Source organism: Tauraco erythrolophus, chromosome 11 (genome assembly GCF_009769465.1).
Source record: "Tauraco erythrolophus isolate bTauEry1 chromosome 11, bTauEry1.pri, whole genome shotgun sequence".
In the NCBI taxonomy this organism is placed as follows: domain Eukaryota; kingdom Metazoa; phylum Chordata; class Aves; order Musophagiformes; family Musophagidae; genus Tauraco; species Tauraco erythrolophus.
Window position 1 is genome coordinate 12,441,551 of NC_141475.1, and position 21,882 is coordinate 12,463,432.

A 21,882-nucleotide genomic window follows, 5' to 3' on the forward strand; every position below is an offset into this window, starting at 1 on the left:
TCCCCCCACACGCCGGACAGCCCAGGCGAGGCGGCGGGCAGCAGTCCTGCCCGGCGCCGGGGGGAGAGGGGATGTCCCTCGGGCGGGCTCCGGTGACTGCCTGGCCATTTTGTCAGGTCCGTTTCCACCCCCTCCCTGCTCAGCGAGGGCCCCTTCCCCTCACCCCACTGCACACCTCCGGGTCGCCCCACACACACACACACACTCACCAGCGCGGCGTCGAGTCATCCCCGTCGCCCCCCCCACCGCCCCCATCCGCAACAATGCTCCGGGATGGCGCTCCTCCCCTCCCCCTGCCCCGGGCCGCCGGGAAGGGCAGCTCGGCTAACGCCAGGGATGACACAACAGGCCCGGCCCGGAGGCTGCCGAGGGGCCCAGCGCCACGCCGCCCCGCACCCACCTCCCTGGAACCCCTTGAAAGAGCGGAGGGGCCCCGGATACCTAGTTTGTCCCGATGCGGCCTCCGCAGACGCTCCGTGCCTCCCCTCCTCCCGGCAGCAGCCGCCTCTCTTCCCTTCAATTATCAGCTGAAGCCGCAGCACCGCGCCTCGTCCGCCGCCTCCTCCGCCGAACCCCTTCCAGCGGCGCGAGGGGGAGGCTGGGGGACTACTTTCTGCCGGGGCCTCGCCGAGGCCTGCGCGCCCCCTGGACCGACGGGCGGCCCCTGCCCCGGCTGCCGCCCCCCACGAAGCCCCCGCTGCGGCCGTGCGTGTGCCTCGCTCCCTGGGCTCGGCGGGGTCGGCGCTCGGCGGTCAGTATCCCTCCGCCGGGGTCGTCACCCCTGGGTCCGGGCAAGTATCTCCCCTCGGGTGCGGGCGGGGGGGGGGGGCGCGGGAGGCGGCTGGAGCCAGCAGGAGAGAGGGACTTTGCCGGCGGCGGGGGCGAAGACCCTACCCGGCCGCGGCGTTGTTGCCGGCCCTGCTCCTTTAAGAGGGGGCTGGGTTCCTAGTGACCCCGCGTGATGTCCGCCTCTTCCTGGTTGCCATAGACACCGCCTTCCAGCGTCCCAAAATGGCGGCGCTGCCGCGGGAGGAGGTGTTCGAGACGCACGGGCGGGCCCCGGCCCCCAGTGAGGACTTCTGCCAGCCGCTCGTCACCCAGCGGGAGGTGGGTGCTGGGAGCGGAGTCCGCCCTGCCGTTTTCCCTCACTTCATGGTCGCTGCTTCTTTCTCCACCCGGGAAGGGGGGCAGCTGGGGCCTGTCTCCGGCTCCTGAGGCAGCAGTGGCTTTAGTGAGGGCCCGTCCTTGGGGAAGGGCTGGCGAGGGACGGAGAGGGGCGCAGCGCTATGCCGGGGCAGGGCGGGAGTCGCCGATTAACGCCGCAGGGTAGCGACCTGTGAGGCGCCACCAGTGAGTGCTGCTGGTTTGGCCTGCTGAGGGCTGGGAACGCCTTGGTGCAGCCTTGGGACGTGTCGGTAAGTAGTCAGGGAGCAGGTGAGGATTTGCTACCAGAAAGGGTTATTTCCTAGCGCAGGTGAAAGCGTGCCTGGACGAGGAGCCCCTGCATGTAGGAGATTCCTTCTACCTGGCGTATCCTAAGCCTGTGGGAAGGGGCTCTGGGCGAGGATCAGAGGAAGGGGGGAGAAAAGATCCTCCAAAACGGTGAGTTAGTAGCCTTGCAAAAGAAGTATATACACGCCTGCGATTCTGTGACCTTAAAACCAACTTCAGTCTCCTCTCGGAAATACCTCACAAATAAATGAAATGCTAACATTTAACGTAAATAAATAACAAATCCTTAAATAATGTCATAGAATTTCTCCTAAGGAAAGACAAGTTTAGCTGCACTCTCAGCATAACTAGACTTAAGGTGGGAGAGAAAATAGTCTAACATCTCATTCAAGGAAAAATTAAATTAAACTGCCTATCTGGGAATGGGAAACCTGTGTATGTTTTCCATATGGTACCTGAAGATGTTTAGGTGTCCTGCCTTATGGCTGTGTATGTAACTGTTTTTCCAATCAGGGAAATGAGCCATGCTAAATATCCTGGAAGAGATTCTTTTGAACTTTTTTTGAAATATGCTGCAAAATGTTCTATATGAACATTTTTCAGAATAATCTAATAGTAATAATTGGTGAGGAATATTTCACAGTAAGGCAATGAGATTTAACAAATCTGATTGTGAGTTTGTAAGGTTATGAAATAAAAATGCAAGCCTTCTATAATTTTTGTTTCATTTTGACCTATTTTTGGCTGGGTTGACTTTGTATAAGATGAACATAAATGCTTGTCTTAGGCTGAACATACTGATTTAGAAGTTGTGAAGTCTCAAGAATTTTTCTGAGAAAGGTTTTAAAATGTCTCACCAGCACAAAAAAAAAACCCAACATGTTTTCAAACTAGGAGGAAGTTTTTGTTTTGTTTTCCCAAAGTGAGCCAAAATAGTGAACATGTTTTCTTCTAGAGATAAGGAAATTGTCAGGTTTGTAATTGAGAAATTGGAGAGAGGAGGAGATGACAAACTGAAGTTCAGCTGCAATTCCAAATTATCTATGTTCTCTCTATTATATGCTCCTTCTTTTGGTCTCTCTGGTGGCAAGATTTTCTTTTTAAATCACCAGTATCTTTAGCAGTTTCAGAAGGGGTTTTGGTTCTCCTCAAAAATAAATTTTGATGTAGAACTGACAAGGCAACCTTAGGGAGCTTTGACTTCCACCAAAATTGAGAGTAATTACTGTGCTGCACGATCGCTGGGAAATACATGCTTTTCTGTAGCTGAAGTCTTGTAATGGGCCTGTCCCACTGACCTCATGGGAATCATATCAGTGCCGCGCTTGTTCATGGAATATGTAATTGAGTGTTGTGGGTTTTTACCATTCATTTTTGCACTCAGATAATAAAAATAAGATGTTGCTTATTATTATTATCTTCAGGTTTTTGTTCTCATATTGGTTTCTGTCAAACGCTTCAGATACCTGTTTTTGGTTTTGTTTTCAGCTGCTCAAATGTATCCTTAAAGCAAACCAAAGTCAGTTAACATAAATGGTGTAAAAAAACTTTATAACTGTCAGTGGAAGTAAGTTTGAATTATTATGTAAATGTTTACTGTGCAAAAGCATTACCAGGAAGTTAGTGTCATTGAAAAAGAACTGGTTTGGATTATTTGAAAAACTTCATTTGAGTATACTGCAGTGAACATATCGCTGTATCTTCTGAAGCTGATGTACCTGGTTCCAGCAAAAGTTCCCAATTCAATCACAGTAGAATTCACTATTGCTGAAAACAACTACCTTCACGTAGTTTTACGTGTTGTACATATAAAACTTCTGGATGCTAGTTAGCCTTTGTGCAGGCTATGTAATCTCCTGAGAAGAGATCTGTGTCAAAAATAGTAATTAAAGGTATATGCATCACTGATGTGCCAAGTTATGTATCATGTAAAATATATTTAGTCTTACTGTGTTAGCATCTAGGAGTCCTAGTTGTTGGTTCACATTCCCAGTATGCTATTTAGTCGTCTCCTAATAAATAATAGTCATTGCCTGAAAGACCTTACCATCTAAGCCACCAACCTTGCACATAGTTCTATGAATGCTGAAATTTGCTACTTTGAATAGTCCCATTCTTCAAAGTCAGTGGTTTCAAAACAGTCCATTGTTTTTCCCTTTCAAAAAGGGAATTTGTGGCTGCATGGTGGATTTGTATGAAGGCTCTCATATTTCTCTGAGCATTGCCCTGCTTTGAATGGTCTACTCGGGCTTTACATGAGCAGTAAATTCAACTCCTTCAGGATGAAGTTATTAATTTACTGGCCATGTCTTATACAGTTCCAGTGTGTGTGTACCTGTGGTCCTGGCCAGGATTTCCAGGTATCTACCGACTATTAAGTCAAAATGTTATAGACCAGAAATCCTGTACAGATGCAGGTCTTAAGAATGTATTAGGGCAAAAAATTTAGTTGGACAAGGAAGCCGTATCTGGGGGGAAAAACAAGTTCATGGCAGCAGGCTTTGTGTTCAAACAAGCCATGTGAAATGTCTGTGGCTTTTGTTTGGCTTTTTCCCCTCATTGTAAGGAATTGACATCTTTTTCCATCGTGCAACCTGAAATGTTAGAGATGCTCTCCAGAAGGCATTTTTGAACTCCGCTGCTGCCTCAAGATCAGTATAGTAGGCCCAAACTATTTTATAACTAAAAATAAATTATTCAGAATTGTTGTAAATTAAAAGAAAGGACATCTCTGAAAGCAGAGTTAAGCATACACTAAAGAAGTTTGCTGAAGCTAAGTGTAGAGCAACAGTCAAACGAAGAGGACAAAACAGACAAAACGAGCACCTAGGGTGTGATACCACAGGGGCACACATCCTCAGCTGTAAGCACATGAATTATTTTATTACTGCACAAATAAATTGGAAAGTGTTTAATTACTTTCAATACCGTCAGTTATAATAATAGCAAGGTGTACTTCAGCATGCTTGTTTGCGTTTAGCTCAAATCTAGAGAAACTAAGACACGTGGGAAAAGGAAAGCAAGGCCTGCTGTGGACAAACAAGATATTGGAAGCAGGCAAAAGCAGAGGCTACTTTGAACTCTTCTAACCAATCAAATGCAACAGTAGTTGAAAAAAAAAAAAAAGTAGCTAGAAACACACCCACTTGTCTGTGCGGATGTATTTGCATCCAAAAAGTGATGAGGAGACCCTGATGGTAACTTTTCATTTTGCAGCAAGAGACAACTTCCATCACAGGTACAAATTCAATTTCAATTACATTTCAAAATTAGAGCACTTAATTAGGACTTGATAAAGAAAGGTGTTGACTACTCAGTAGCAAGCATGCACTTCCAATGAGAAGTTAGGAAGGGAAGATTACCAACTAGTTTCTGCATAAGCTGCTTCAAGGAGGAAGGGTCAGGAGAAGGGGAGTGCCTTGTAACTGATTGCAAATAGCTCTTCTAAAAGTAGACTGTATAGAGGTACAGATGCTAAGTGAGTATTCATGGGATACAGTTCAACCAGTTAGATTGTGTAGAAGGAGAGATCTTCTGAACCATCAGTGAATTTTTTTTTCAAGTAACAATTTTAAGGATGCATTATGACTTTAGAAATGCAGAGAAACTATCCAACGTATCTCCGCTCTGTGGGCTTCTACCAGTCCCAATGCAGAAATGTAAGACTGAAAGAGACGACTTCAGGTCATCAAGTCCTAGTCCCTGCTGCTTCATCCAGCCGCGTAATAGACCTTCATAGCTTAAATGACACTTGATGTGTTTCAAAGGTAGTGAGGCTTTTTTTGCTTGCTACTTCACACAGAACCACTGCTGCAGATCATCACTTCTCTGATGGCTAGAAATGCAGTTCTACAGACTTACAGCTTATTTCGTGTGTGGGTATCTTTTAGCTTTAATACTGCACTTGTGTGTAGGTAACAATGTTATATAAAAATGTTATTGTGTATTTAATAAATATGGTCTCTTGATAGGGTTTGTTTTGTTTTGTTTTCTCAGTTTCCACTTGTGAAACAGACTCTCTACTTCCTAGTCACTTTAGTATCTTTTTGCTGCATTTCTTCCCATTAGCACTTTTGTTCTTAATAAGTCTTACAAGTGCCATGTGCAAAGGCGTTGTTACTTCCCTGTGTCTTCTGGAAAATTCTATGTGATTTAAGTTTTAGGATTGTATTTCACTTTCTCTGCCAAAATCACATTAGTGATTGATCATCCTTTGATTAGTTATTGTTCCAATATCTTTCTCCTCTGTCAACTTTCAATTTATAACCTTTTGCTTTACGGCAGAAATTATTTCCAAATTAGTGACTTTACTATTTGTACTTTTCAATTTCTCATACACACACTGCCCCCCCACCCCCCTTCCAGGAATGTTTTTTTTGTTATGAAGGCAAAGTTGGTGTACATGTCAGGATAAACACACTAAATAGAAAAACATGCTTAGCCATAAAACATGTTCTAGCAATCCTGCTAGAACTCATGAGAATAGTGGATAGTTTTTTGTTTTGTGTGAATGCATGCAATATTACATAGAATGGGAATCCTTTTTTGTCTCAAGACTGACATCAAGGATGGCAACTTGTTTAACAAATATGCCTTTCCATCTATCTGTCACTGTACATGTTTTTCAATCACTTTTGAAATGCTGAATTAATATTTGATATGCCAGTTATAATTTGGCAAGGTTTGTCACAAACAACAATAGACATTATCTGTTTCAATGAAGGAAGCAATAAATCATATGGCTTTCAACATTAAACATAAAATTACTTGAGATAACCACACAAACAACCTTTCAAAATAAAATTTCTTATAAATCGTCTAGCAGAAAAATGCAGGTTTTGAGAAGTGTGAGAGGAATCCAGATGGTGGGGTAGCGTAGAAAAGGTTGGGTGCTCATTTTGGTCAAGCAAGGAATACAGGCGCCTCCCACCCCCTCTCAAAAAAAAAAAAAAGTCTGGTGCTTAATCTGCTTATAGGGCAGTCTGATAACTAGAAAGATTAGGCTGGTAACAAAAGAAATGTAATGCGAAAATGATCCACTCAACGTGTAATTAATACTAGCATCTGTCACCATTTAATGAATGCTGCTCTAATCGGAGGATTTTGTCATGTTAGTAAAATGTTTAGCTACTTACCCATAAAAGGCAGGCATCATGTGTATACAAAACTAATGTCATTCTATGCAATGTAATCTGCTCATATAACAGTCAGGATAACTGAATTTTATCAAATATGTAACTGCAGAATTGTATGTGTTGTCAGAGATCAGTGACTAGATTCTCTAACAAATATATACAGGACATCTAGATGAGCAAATAGTGTAAGTAACTAGGCAAACCTTTCCGATGGCTGTTCTTGTTCTTTACCCATCATTGCTCCTATTGTGTAGTGTTCAATTCTACATCTTCAATCAGTTTCTGATTAAATCAGTGTATTCTGAGCACAACATATTAATTTGGATACTGAGAGCCACAATATTTTCTTAAAAGATCCAATTAATTGTTTTAATTTCAAAAATAAAGTTGTTTTCTGGCTTTTTTTAGTTGTAAGTAAAAATTCTGAACCTATAGCACTTAAATCTTAAAAACCATTTAAAAAAAATCTCTTTTGAATAAACAACCCGATTCCATGTCAAATCACTGTAAACCCTAAATAAATAATTTTTAAAATCTTATCATTTTCAGTAAAATTGCAAATTTAAGAGACATTAATAAGTGATTGTTTTACTGGTTGCAGACTGGTTGTTTTTCAGTTGTGAGTACCTTCAGGCTCTATTGAAACCTGTAAGGACACTTCCTCCATTTTGAAAAATGGCACTATAAAGTTAACTGAGTGTTGATTTTGTATCTTTGTTTTTAAGTCGGAATGATGACACTTGATATATAACCTATTTGATTGACAGAAGATGCCATTTCAAGTGCTTAAGCCAGATGGACGGGGAAGGAATCAACAGATGTTATTATAGTAATTCAGCTGAGATTAACTTCATGTTATACGAAACAATTTTTTGCAAGATAAGTCTGATTTTAAGTACAGATCTATGGGAGATGAGCCTTTCTCGAAGTCATTCTACTTTACTTGCATTTGAAACCTGAAGGATGCCATACCAGTTATTGCCTAGCTGGACCAATTCTATTCAAGTCTCTTCTTTGACATTTCCAGTGGAGAATTTGAATTTTTAACAAACAAAAAGAGCACAGAAATTTCTCTAAAGGGGGTTTAACAAAAAGATAGTTTTATTATGAGGTATTTGTGTAGAGGACTTTAATTGCATAAAACTAGCAACTTTTTTATCTTAAATTCAGATCGTTTCAAGCATAGTTTGATGACTTCAGGAGAAGGAAGCCATTTTGGTCCAGCTCAGTATATGCTCTGTTATGCTGAAAAAGTGTATTTCCAAAATAATTGAACACTTTCATGGTAGTGGTATCACACAATATCAACCAATTATTATCAGGAGGCTGTTTGTTAAGCCTAAAAAGCATAAGAAAATCTTTGCTTTTTTGCTGTCTGGGATTCCGATATCTAAGTAAACAGTAGAGCTACTTGGAAAATGGAAACAGTTTCTCTGAGGAAATAATGCTGTATTGGAAAAACATTAACATCGTTGTCAGGTGTTTCTGTCCAAAGCGAAAATATGTTGGTTTAGCGATGTTGTGATGATGTGTTATAGTCCGAATGCCTGATAGTATCTCTCACTTACTCCATAATGCACCACATCTGGATGTATGCAGTTGCTAGATCTTATCCATAAGGTTTTCAGGAAGATTTGGGAATTCTTTGGTCATGCTGCAATATTGAAGATGTAATCTAGCACAAGAACCCAACTGACATAGGAAAATTTGGACTTTTAACCACTGAAATGCGATTTGTGATATGTTACAATTGCAATGTTGGTTTAAGGGCAATTCTTATTGGTGGATCAAGGTTTCTCTGCAGAAGACATCACATACAGCAATATAAGTGGTGAGTTTTTCCTTCCCAAAAGACTCAGTTCTCTCATTTTTTGGATTGTTGGTTTGGGTTTTTTTCCCCGTGAGCATTACTAAATGCTTAACCCTGTGAAACATTCATTTATAAATTTGAAATTAGAGGTATAAGTGATATTGAGTCCTAAGTGGTTATTACCTGTGAAGTTCAGTTGTTTGTGAGCCTGTGATAATTCAGTACAGTCATCTGGGGTTATAAAATTCATTTTTCAATAGTAATTGAGCTGTTATTTGAAGATGCATTGGAATATTCTCGTATCAGTTTCAATTGAAGTATGTTAAAGATAATAAAGACATTTTAGTTAATTTTCTGTTACCGTTATTTGATATTAATATTTTTCTTTGGATCCCTGGTAGTCTAGAGATTAATTTTTCCTTTTGTCTAGATTTGTTTCTGTCTACTTGTAATTAGTCTTTAGTATAAAAACAGCAATATCACACTGAACTGCGATGTTTAAACTCTCGTTTTATTTTAAGTTCTATGCACAGCTTTAATATTTGCGTCTTTCTTCAAAGGTGTCATGCTCAGTCTAGTTCTACCTGCCAAGAATGATTTTCAGGTCATAGAGGTGTAATAGTGTCTCAAGGTAAGCAACCACCACTATCTTCTGCTTGATTAAGTAAATCTTTCCTACTCTACCTGAATGTCTATTGCGTATATGTTCATTATTGTCAGTACTTGTTCTTCCAGAGAAAGGTTTAATTGTATTCTTCAGTTGCCTTACTTTAGGTAGTACATCCTTTATCCCTGTTGCTCTCTGTCTTAGGAAACCTCAGGAGTAATTCTACTTTTGTGTTACCAAAGGTAAGTTTGTGTTCCTATCTGTTTCCCTTCTTCCTGCTTCAAGTTATGAAAATAATTATTTCTTCTTTTCTGTCTCCTTTATTAACCATGGGCAATTTTCCTTATTTCATTTTCCACATGCGTAGCAGCATTCATCTTGAAGAATCACCAGATAGGTTTACTTGTCTAGGTGTAGCATATATTTAAATTTTGTTCATTTATCAAAAATCAATTAAATGCACTCAGTAATTTGTTCAAGGGAAGGAAGAAGGAGAGAGAAGTAGAAGACAAAGCTAGGAAAGGATCAGGATTTTTATCTCAAGGTGTGCTAGGCTATGAAAGGTCTTATCTAGAGATAGCACCAGTGTAATTTAAAATTTGTTTTTAAACAAATTTGCTAAAGCCGATCTAAACTGCTCTATGGATGCTTATTGTAAAGATTTACTGAATTTGATTGGGTATAAACTAAATCAATTTATGTTAAACTGAAATAAGCCTAAACTAAACTAAAGTAAAAGTGCCTACAGCTTTTGGATGGACTTCACTAAATTAGATTAAAATTGTGCACCGGACGCAACTAATGTAAATGTCATTTTTTGGATGAAACCTGAATTAGACAAATTATCTGGAGAAGCATAGTAACTAGAAGAAACAATGCTAGTGCACAGTAAAATGATCAAAATAATTGGTCTAAAAAGGCAAAATTGTATCATGGAAGCAGAAGCCTACGAGTGTCTGAAGCTAGAGTCCTAAATAACATAATAGGATGATAGCGAACAGTAGAGTGAAAGGAATGACAGCAGATGGGGACTGCAGGCAAGAGAAGCTGTGTAGCTGGAAAGCATCAAAAGAGCAAGCAGATACTTGTGACAGAAAGTGCAATGTATGTTTTTAATATACATGCATGTCAAATCATCATGATAACTGATAATGAAAGGATAGATTTCAATATTCACTAAGTCAGTGCTACAGCTGAATTGTGCAATTGTTCCTTCCTATGCAGTTTATAGTGAGGTTGAAACCTACAGGTAATGAGTGTTAAGTTTAATGTAAAACATGTAATTAAAATTGGACTGGGCAAAACTAGTGTTGGAAGAAACAAACAAAAAAAATCATCTCAGTTTGAGATGATAATTGATAGAGAAAAAGGACTGACTTTTCACCACAGCTTTTTCTGAAAACTGGAGACATGGATAGGAATCAAGTATATCAGAATGCCTGCACAATGTGATGGATTCTTTGGTGTTCCTGTCATTTGATCAGGTGGAATTAAAGCTGTAAATAAACAGCAAGAGAACTTTGAGAAACACACTGAGAATGTTAGGCTGTTCTTAAAAAATGTAGTGAGACATTAGGGGCAGCATAATAGGTGTTTCTCAAAATTTACAGTAAGAGATGTCAGTGCTGAAAGTGAGCTGACCACATGAGAAGACAGTTTTCAGTGGGTATCAGACCGATTGCAAATATATACAAATCAGTATAATAAGAAGTACCCAAGAAGGGAACAGTGGGATAGTTAAACTAAGACTTCATATGTAATAACAAGGATTACCAGTTATATGCACATACTCTGCTAAAGGAGATGCAGATTCCAGAGAAAAGGACTTTCCATTGTAACACTGCTGTACTTTAGGACTTTTATACACATAACAGGGAGTCTGACTCTTGTGTTGTTTGTGTTTTTTACTCTAATGAAGAAAAAAATAATAGAATAAATATAAAGCATAAACTAGACCTGAAGTTGTAACAGGGAGACCTTGAAACTGAAGTAAGGGGGATGAAACAAACAAAAAAAAATGTTTCAAATGAAACCTGTCAGTGTCTTATCCATCTAGAAAGGAATGTTATGTCTTGCACTTAACTAGCATCCTTTGTTCTGCTAAATAGCGGAATGATCTCTTTGTGGCAGTCTAATCTAGGTCTGCCTGTTTAATCATGTTAATAAATGGCAAGTATCATGCTCATAATTGAAGACTCTGATCCTCAAGAGTAATTTTTTTATTCCCTCTGATCTGTCTGCATAAGTCTGTATAAAGACAGAAGTTAGCCTCCAAAGCACCTGTGCTGTAAGCATCTGTGAGAAAGATCTTCACCTTTTTTTTTTTTGTTGCTATTTTCTTGCTTTACCCTCCCCCTGCAAGATCTGGGAAAGCAAATGAGGAAAGATATTAATGTAGGAATAAATCAGGTATGTAACTGAGAGGAAGGGAAGAGATCATGTCAAGGCAGCGGATTTCTTCCTCAAACGTAACTACTGCATTCCCCAAAGGAAAAGACAATTATTTTTTCCAAGGTTTTATCCATCTTTCTCCTGTATTTTACTAAAATGTTTTTCAGATATTTTAAGTGAAAGCCTTTGGTAGTCACACACATGCTGAAGTAGGTTGATGTTTCTGAGTATGAGTGAAGTGGGAGAAAAATAAACAGCTTCGTAGTTGCTATGTATGAGATTTTGGAATTGTGACATTTCTTTTCTCTTCTTCTCCATGCATTTGAGGTATTTGTTAATAGAAACTCACAAAACAGTTTGCATTGGCACTGGGAAGTCATCTTTCTTTTCATATACCATTGTCTCTACAGTTATACTCTACTGAAGTTACTGTTTTATTTTTGTTTGCTAACTAAATTGTTTTATCTTTTGCTATTAATATTTTATTTATTTTTCCTCCAAAACTAAAGCAGATGCAGGGGAGGGAAGTATGTGGACTTGCACGATGACTGTTATGATCCTGAGAAGAATGTGTACAAACTTTTGAGTACACCCTATTGTCCAAAATTTCAACCTGATGGTCTGAGAGAATTTTTTTTTTCCTTGTAGAACAATCTCTTTAGTGCAGCATATTAGGTTTGCACTTCAGACTCTTTAATATATCTGAACTGGACATCCCATAGAAGGATTGAAAAATGGACTATGTCTAATAAATGCCAGAAAGACCTGATTTATTGGGATTTTTTTTTGCTCATGAGAGCACATGAGAAGGAGACTACTGTCCTGTACACATGTGATCCTATCAGCGTAGACAAAATAGTAATTTGTATAACTTCCTGTACTATAATAAATGCAAATGTAGAATTTTGTAGCAATTGTCAAATGAAGCACAGATGTTGTAAGCCCTACTTTAAATTTGAAAAAAAAGGTAGTACTTTGCCAGAAGAAGAGCAAATAACATCCAATTTCACAGACATGATAAGCAGCAACTAATACCTATTTGATTTCATTTTGTGCATGTCTGAAATGTGGAATGACATCAGTGCATGGGTTAAGTTTAATTTCAGTTTGGTGAACTCTTGCACTGTTGCACCCAGATGTGGTTCATTTTTTGTTCTTAATTCTAGAAAGTTTTCCTTCAAAGACTTCTGGGAACCCTTAATAAATTAAGGCTTCATTAACTGCAACCTGTTGATAGTCTGTTTTCATTTTACCTTCTTATCCGATGGAGCAGGTCAAAACCTGCCAGCAATTTTGAGGGACACAAGTGTTATTTCACACACACACACACACACACACACACCCCCCTCACACACCATTAAAACCAGTGTAGTTCATTCTGCCAGCCTACATTTGCTAGTGAACACTGTTCACATTCTTGCACATTAACCAAATCAAGACACTCAAAATAATTCTCTTTGGCCAATCATAGCAAAGTAACAGCTTTAATTGCAAATGTTCAAAAATAAGCAGAAATATAAAGGCTTTATTTAAAGAAAAAAAAAAGGAAAGGAAAAAAATGTTATGATTACTTTGACCTATCTATTCTGTTTTCTTCTTTACTTCTGTCTAACTCTCTGTGTGATTAAAAACTTCAAATCACAGAACCCTTCCTGAATCCATCTTTCTCTAAGACTGTAGGAAATGTGCTAAATACTGTAATGGTTCTGAAATAATTTGTGGAGTTTGTAATTAAGACCACTGGATGTTTATTACAGAAAATAGTTGCAATGGAAGTGGCACAGTTGGTTTGTTACATTCTGCAAGCTGTAAGGGCTAGAGAGGCATTATTACTTTCTAGATCCTTCCAAAGAACCATGTGGGTCTACAGTTCATATGTGTTGTACCTTAGCAGCATTATATGACTATTCCTCACTGCCTTGAGATTTACTCTAAAGGTAATTTAAATAGGTCTTAAGCTTTAAAATATTATATTTATAATGCACTTAACTCAAATGTATTCTATATACTTCAATAAACTGAAGAGTTTTATTACATGTGAATTTCAGTATGTAAAGAAGAAGAAATAACGGTAAACTGTGAAGAGGGTAATTTAATCCAGATAAACCAGTCTTCTCTTTAAATTGCTGCTAACTTACAAGAACTACTTTTTCTTACGCAAATACTAACATCCATATTTATGTACACTTCAGTTTACTGATTGCTATCTAAAACTTTAGAGTGCTGATTTTTTTTCTTAATAGAATCCTGCTATAAATGGCAGGAGACACAAATAAATACAAGTAACAGTACTGACATTACTTAATTAGTCAGACGACAGGGGGGACATTGTCTCGGAGTAGCCAGTCGCAAAGTAAGGGGATATTTAAGAAGTGACTGTATAGCAGCAGTAAAAGCTTGCCTGCTCACTGGCCTAGCACAGTTGGAGACTTAGTTTAATTGGTGAACATATTAAGCCTTTCTACTGATGTACAGTAACTAGGAGGCAGAGTGGTCTTGCTGGGTTAGGTTGTTTAACTTGCTGTATTTTATCCCCTTCAGTTACAACTATTTTCACAGCAATATCCATTGAGAAAAGCAGAGTTAAATATTACTATATTGATGTACTCTTCTTAATAGTGTCCTCTACCTGTCTCATATAGTATTATTTTTCCTCTGAGCGTCTTACAAGATTTACCATTATGTCCATTAAAACATAATTCATTTTTTAAACTCTGAATGATCGGGTTAAGAAGACAGATCTAAAGCCACAATGTGTAATAAGGAGTCTCCTATTATTCTGTTTTCATTGGTAAATGAAATTTAATCAGATATGAGCATTAATACCTTTCAGGATAGTACTGGTGAAGTTTTATGATGTGAAGCAAATAGTTCAGTTCAAACAGTATTTTTCAGTTTAGATAAAATGTTTAGATAAATATTTTAGTACTAGTTCTGGAGCATTTTGTCTTCTATTAAGCTATTCATGTTTATGATCTTAAAGCCTAATTATAAAATTAAGCTGTTTTTCTCTTGTTGCTTGAAAGATAGAGATGGAAGATACCCATCTTCAATAGCAATGAATGATGATGACTGCTTTTCGGTTCTGATGTTTATTACAAACCTAAAATCTCCAAAATAAGTCAGATTTAAAAACATAACAAGAGCTTTGGTTTTGTTTTTTACATCTGACTCTTACATGGAATAAGGAAGCTGGAATTAACTGTTTTTCCTGATGGACAGTGAATTCCTTCTGAATTTTTCTTTTTACACTCTAGGTCAAGCTAAATGCTGTGGGGTAATGATAGTGCACAGTAAGCCATCCATCCTCATCCTCTGCTGGTTTTTCTCCATATTCTTATATTTACAAAGGACTGAAATAACCAGCTGAGCGTTTACCTTATGTCCATACGTATTGTAGAAGTATGGTTGGGCAAAAGTTTGGATTTTCAGGTAAGTGTCCTCAGATGATCATTCTTGCCATAAAGCTCCATACAATATAATAGAAAGGCTCTGAAAAATCAAGTAGCAGGCCACAAAAGAGAAGCATCAGTGTTCACACATTGAGATGCTGATGAAATTTCATAAAACTGGCAAAAGTTGCCTCTCTGATTATGGGACTTAGATCTTGCTACAAAGAAAAAACTTATTGCAAGCAATGGAAAACAGAAAGAGCTTCTTAATTTTGCAAGAGTTTTGTGTAGCCATCATTAACTAACTTAAACATGAGAGAGACTGACATTTTCTTTTGTATAGAGACAGTGAGGAAATTATTAGGAAAAAAGTTGCTATAAAACTGTGCCAAGATCATAGAATCATAGAATCATAGAATGGTTAGGGCTGGAAGGGACCTTCAAAGGTCATCTAGTCCAACCCCCCTGCAAGGAACAGGGATATCTCCAACTAGATCATGATATGAATATTGGTAATATTTGTTAAACGTCATGTCTCTTATATAGGGTGTAACTACCAATATCTTTAACTGTTTCATAACATCTTATGAAACACTTACATGTTGCTTGTTATGCTGTATGAAGGCACAGTGGAAATATTTATTTAAACAAAGGGTATATTTTCATTGCCAAGAATCTATCTTGTTTTGGAGACAGGAGGTAAAAAGGAGACTTGATAGATTCTTCAGTTCCACAAGATCAGTATTCTTACTTTTAAGTTAATTACAATATGCCATTAGTAGCCTTACATGAAACAATTGCCCATATGTGTTACCATTCTTCAATAGCTTATCCTACAGGGATCAAAATAGCGTTTGCTTTAGCTGCATCAGTGTCGATGTAGAAGGATAGCCTCACTCTAGCTCTTTATAAAGTTATTTAACATTTTATTTTAGTTCTTTTGCAAATACCTGTGCATTGTTGGTGCTACTTCATTCCATAGTTTAGCTATGGTGTATGATTGTTGCCTTTTTGTGAAAAGTGAGTAAAATTTTAAGGTAACTATTTTGTATTTTTTAAAGTGACCTAGAAGACGAAGATTCATTCACTTGCAAAATAAGCATAGCTCTAAGCCTAAAGATTTCTATTGTCCTATTCAAATTTTCCTGTATTACTTTTGCAGTCAAAGATGCAGCATGGATGTAGCTGCAACTGTGTGAAAAACTTTACAGTGCTGTAGTATCAGCTTCTCGATCAGATGCAGCTGTGTTAGAATATTCAGAGTTGGAAAAGCTATGACAGGAGGAGTGCGTTTTCATAAGTAAATTTGTATCTACACTAACAGGGACTGGAAAGATGAAGGAAGCAAGTAAGCTGGTAGTTTTCACTGTGCTAATTAATTTCAGAATTTAAAATATATGTATATATATATCTAGTGAAGGCATTTGACTTCTTCATGGCTTGGAAATAGAGCTTAGGTTTACAAACTCTTAGGCAACAGATTAACAGATACTGGCTTCAAGCAATCAATTAACTGAAAGATATTTAGGTGTACAGATCATAGATTTAGAAACATCCATCTTGTATTTATCTCCTTGAAAATGTTTCAGTAATGCTAATATTTATTCCACTAATTTTGTAAAGATATATGTGAGGGTGAAATGGGTGATTTCTATACTGAGTTGCATGAAAATTGAATGCTTTGAAAACAATAGATTTACTTGAAATTGCAGCAAAAATGCAATGATACTCTGCAAGAGAAAATGAGATAAAATGAGGGACAGAAGCATTTGAATACTCTAATTTTGAAATCAAGTAGTAAGGCAACATAAATTTTTATAGTCTCCTTCAACCCACAAAACCCAGCCAAACCAGGCTCTTCTCAGTGGCATCCAATGATAGGACAAGGGGAAATGGATATAAGCTGGAACATAAGAGGTTCCGCTTAAACATGAGGAAGAACTTCTTCCCAGTAAGGGTAACAGAACACTGGAACAGGCTGCCCGGAGAGGTTGTGGAGTCTCCTTCTATGGAGATGTTCAAAACCCACCTGAACGCATTCTTGTGTGATCTGATCTAGGTGGTCCTGCTCAGGCAGGGGGATTGGACTAGATGATCCTTTGAGGTCCCTTCCAATCCCTAACATTCTGTGATTCTGTGTGATTCTGTGAAAAGCAGGGATTTTTTTTTTTATATTTTTAATCTGTGGAAAGATAATAGAATATGGGATAAAAGCCTGGGAGAAAGAATTTAGTAGAGGTAAAGTCACTAAGACTTACTGAGAATGTGACTGTTTTTTTCAGTAGAAGACATAGTGGTTTCTTCACTGCACAGAGGAATGAGAGCTTGGACTGTGGTCACAATTCCAAGGCCCAAAAGAAAGACTGGGGAATTAGGCCATTCACCGGGGACAGAGGAAAATATTTGAATCTAGATCTCCTAAATCTCAGCAAACATTATTTTCTAGATTCTGGAATCACCTTCCTCCTCCAATAAATATTTAACTATTTAAAGTAGAATAATTTAAGAGAAAAACAGGGAAAATTAATCTCCAAATAACCTGTAATCTGAGAAATTGTATTCTCAATTACTAGTTTTAAGCAAAGCAGACAGCTGAGTCTGTAGAAGTTTGAAATCCTTAAAATGTATACTGGAGAAAAAAACAGTTTCTTGTATGTGCCTTTATAACAGGCCTTCACAATTCACACCATTTTTCTTCAGCTTTCCCCAGAGGTTTCTCATTTTATAGTATGAGTCTGTCATATGATACTTGTCTCTAGTTCTATAGCTTCCAAAATAGATTAAATTAAGGGAAGGTTGAGCCCAGCATCCTTAAAAGATTGCTCACCGTATGACAAACTTCTAATATTATTTTCTTCATATGTAAATATTACTATACTACTAATCTACAATCCAGATCAATTTTAACAATAGATACTTCTTAAATAATTTGTTGCTAATTTTCACTTAAATATTTTACCTGTTTATTTGTTTAAAAAATTGCTATGACTTTTTATCCGAAGCCTTGGCTGAGTGCTCCTATTTAGATTTGGTTCTGCTCATTCTTTCCTCTTCTCTCTTTTTTCATGAAGAAATGCCAATGGAGTAAGCAATGTGGTAGTGAATTGCTTTCACACTTGCACATCCAAATAATGTCGAGAATGTAATGTGTCCATGGTAACCAGGGTACACTTACACTACTTTCCATTCTTCATTTTTTTAATCTATGCAAAAACTATAGGTATTACAAAATCTATGCAATATTTTTCTTTGAAATAACCATATGCTAACAAATTACCAAGGCAACTGTAGTTTGTCTAGGGTATTTGCACACAAGGAAGTTTTTAAATGGAATAATGCTGTTGACAGTGTGTTCCACTGTAAATCAAAGAATAATGTCTAGAAAATACACAGTGGCGCTTAATAGAATGACTTGAATATTTTACTTTTCCTGTGCCTCTGCATGTTGACCTGATCTTCCCATTCCCACAGATCGTTCTGTTGCATTGTGCTTCCTAGTATAACAATTAAGAAAAGAGATTATTGAAATATGTATTTATGTAATTTTGAAGTTTTGGCATGTTTCAGTATTAAAATGCTTTGGAATTTATAATTGTACAATACTACAAGAAAATAAATTTTTATAACCATGTTAAAACATTTACTATAACTGCTTTGAAAATAGGACAGAGGTAATTCATTTGTAGAGTATTGACTTAATGTTCCGTTTTAGGATTCGTTGGATTGTATAAAGATAAATTCTTATTCAAGCATGTATACACACATATGCACACTCTAGTGTTTGGATTAAATATGTTATTGTACACCTGTGTATACATAAACTTATATTATAGGTAAATACGCCTATACCCACAAAATACTAAACAAAAAAATGCATAGAATACTTACTGTGGAAAGTTCATCTTACTTATAGCAGTGCAGAATTTGGGTGGGCATCTGCTGTCTGTATACACTTAATTTTAATGTACTGTATATCCCGGACTGAAAAGTATTTATTAATGTATTTTATAACAGATCACAACACATTGTAGTCTGTTGTGCAACATAGTTCTGCTCTTTCAAAAATTAGACTTATAAATTTGTGTATAGTTAAATCCATAATGTCACAAAAAAAATTAGTCTGAAGAATGTTGTTAAGTATTGAAGTTCAAAAGTTGAAAAGCAACTGTCATCATTAATCATTTTTGGTAAGTGGTTTTAGGGACAGGTGGCTATTTTCTTTTTTAGTTACACTTGGTGTTTCCGTGCCGAGAAACCTTTTTTTTGTTGTTTTATTTTGAGAAATGTTACTTCCAACACAAACATGAAAAGACTGAGAGAAAGCATATTAGCCAGATTTCTTTTCTCTTTCAACAATTATTTTTTCCCTATAATATACTGTATTCTTGGATGGAGCCTTGAGTAGCCTGGTCTAGTTCAGAGGCGTCCCTGCCCATAACAGGGAGGTTGGATTAGATGATCTCTGAGGTCCCTTCCAGCCTATGCCATTCTATGACTCTATGATTTTCAAGGGTATGCAAGCTAAGGAACACTTAGAGATGCCTTTTCTTTCTCCATTTGCATTTCAGTTTTGTTCTGACCTTTTTCTTACTTCACATTTTCCACAAATAAGAATGGAAGTAACCTTACTTGCTGATTCTCCCTATACTGCCAGAGATAAAAAAGTGCTTTTGGAAGTACAGTACAGCATTCGCTGTCCTGTTATCTCCACAGTAGGCTACAAACATACTAGTTCTAAAGCCTTCCCAGGTAGTAAGATCATCATTGAAACAGAAAGGCAAGTGGTTTATAATCTGTTTTGCATTGAATTCTCACATTGCCACTAGTACATTAAGTGGTGGTATTTTAGCAACACGGTGGTCTATACTGTGCATGTACATTACAGAAATGTTAACTCTGCTATTGTGAAATGTTTCAGTGATATAATTTATTTCTCATATATTGAATTCTAGAATGCAGATTGGATGAACGCATTTGTTTAATTCAAAGGAATAAAGACTGTGTGTTGTTGTAAAATAGGATGAACTTATGCAACTGAATAGGGTGTTTTTTCTTCTATTCACATAATAAGTGTTATTTCATAGAGTATTATGGATATGTCTGAGAGTTAATCGAAGCTATTTTGTATGTATGCTATCAGAAATATGATTTAATGATTCTGATTCCCTCCTATAATGATATATTAGCTGCAATAAGCATCAAAATGATGAATTTTATCTGGCTATATTTGACATTCAAATGTAGATTTCAAGCCTTTATTCAAACTTATTTATTGTTGCTGTATGTGAGGTATCAACAGGATACAAGCAAGACTTGAAAAATACAGACGTGATTGGTGTGGGCTTGCCTTGGCAGACTCTCTGGAATCTGAGCTTTAATTTGAAAATTAATGATGAAAGTGAATGCAACTCATTGGGATTTACAAATACTTAATTCTTCTCAACTTTTAGGTCGACATTTTGACACTGAAATACCAGAGAGGAATCTAAAGTTAGATTTTGTGTTGAGGTATGTAAACCACTGTTGTCAGGTCTAAGATTTGTAATAGTAAGTTTTAACTCTGTGTTCTTTAGTCAATATATGTGAGTAGTCTTCTGTGGCTTATTGACAGATAACAGATAACTTGCTTTTGATTTTCCTTTTCTGTGTGCCAGTAGAAAAATAAGACTCTACAGAGTGCATTTTTTAAATACACAAGTGTGTGTTTATAAATGTACACCTCACTAATTATCATTTGCCAGTTTTATCACTCAGTGTGTCAGGAATCCACCTATACATATAACGTTGTAAAATCCTCCCTTTTCTCAATGAAACAGATTGATGTTAGTAAGATTACAAGATATGTGTTTTTTAACCTTGCCTACAACAGCAACTGAATCCTACTTTTGGCTCGGAATGTGATCTTTGCTAATGTGTGTGAAGGAAGAGACATGATTACGACTTTCCTCTCATGCAGACCCAGCTGCAACAGTAACAAAACAAAAGTCAATATTGAAAGCTGAAACACTGTTCAAGCACATATGTAATGTTTTAAGATAACTCTGGGAAAATTACTGATAGCCAGAGCCACTTCTTCTCCATCATTTCATAGCCACACAATTTGCTATTCATATTAATCTTTTGTCTCAGTTCCATGCTTTGTAGTGCACGTTTTCTTTTCTTTTTTCTGACTCTGAAAATATGAGTTGCATTTAACAAAATGTTAAAATGACAGTTTAACTTCTAATACTGCAACTTTTGAATGCCTGAGCAGTTGAATGGGTATTTCTACTTAACCACGTAATCTAATGCCTGACGAATTGTGTTTCTGTGACTAAGTGAAAAACAAAAAGAGAATATTTATGGTTTTGCAAGTTGAGGTGTCATTAAACATTTTTTAATTTCTGCAAACAATTTGCATGCAGGGGTTGGGAACGTTTTCTTTGTATGTAAAAACATTTCACACTTGGCTAGGTGCATTATGGGATGTTTATTGTCCTTTGAAGCATGTTGCAGGGCTGCTGGTAAAGTAACCATGGTCTGATCTCTTATGATAACTTTGTTTTGGGAATGCAGTAATATTTACATAATTGGAGTCCTGAATTTATATCGTGGTACTTGATATTAATTTCTTCTTTTCTTTTTTCCTTTTCTTTTTCTTCTTCCACAATTGTAGGCGATTTTCAGGTGGTGGAAAATCTCTCTTAGGACTGAATTTCATGAATCAAGACCTGGAGAAATCAAAGAATCCGAGGAGGATTTTTTGGATGATTCATCTCTTCATAGTAAGATGACAATAATAATTACAAATTTACTGTGGCATGTAATGGAATAATGTAATAATATTGATCTGTAATAACTTTCATGAAATACATGATTACTTTGGCTAGCAGACTTTTTGTATTAATTTATTAATGTAAATTAATGTATGAATACTCAGAAACCAAAAAGCCATGACAGTAAATGTCAATATAGGATAAATCCAAGCAACATTGATAGTTTCATTATAAGACAATGACAGAGGTATTAGCAACAAAAATAGGCCAGAAAGCAATAATGTGATTGCTAGTAACTCAGTCCTTATAGTGCTCTGTGACAGCACATTTGTTTTTATGG

At 37.3% G+C, this 21,882-nt stretch overlaps 2 protein-coding genes across 12 annotated transcripts in view; one reads left to right on the forward strand and one right to left on the reverse strand.

The window, feature by feature from the left end:
• TRIP12 (thyroid hormone receptor interactor 12) overlaps window positions 1-593 on the reverse strand; it is an 84,216-nt gene extending 83,623 nt beyond the window's left edge. For 7 of the 11 annotated variants that reach the window (XM_086617966.1, XM_086617971.1, XM_086617969.1 and 4 more), the window contains exon 1: window positions 442-590. The gene's annotated coding sequence lies outside the window, so the exon portion shown is untranslated. Of the gene's footprint in view, window positions 1-441 lie in introns of all 11 variants that reach the window. The other 4 variants (XM_086617973.1, XM_086617972.1, XR_015222394.1 and 1 more) reach the window with 3 other exon arrangements.
• A 418-nt stretch (window positions 594-1,011) lies between these two features.
• Window positions 1,012-21,882, forward strand: part of FBXO36 (F-box protein 36) — a 30,169-nt gene continuing 9,298 nt past the window's right edge. The window contains 4 exon segments of the mRNA XM_086618614.1: window positions 1,012-1,107; window positions 1,475-1,602; window positions 20,265-20,295; window positions 21,443-21,551. Of these exon segments, the coding sequence (XP_086474740.1) occupies window positions 1,012-1,107; window positions 1,475-1,602; window positions 20,265-20,295; window positions 21,443-21,551 (364 nt within the window).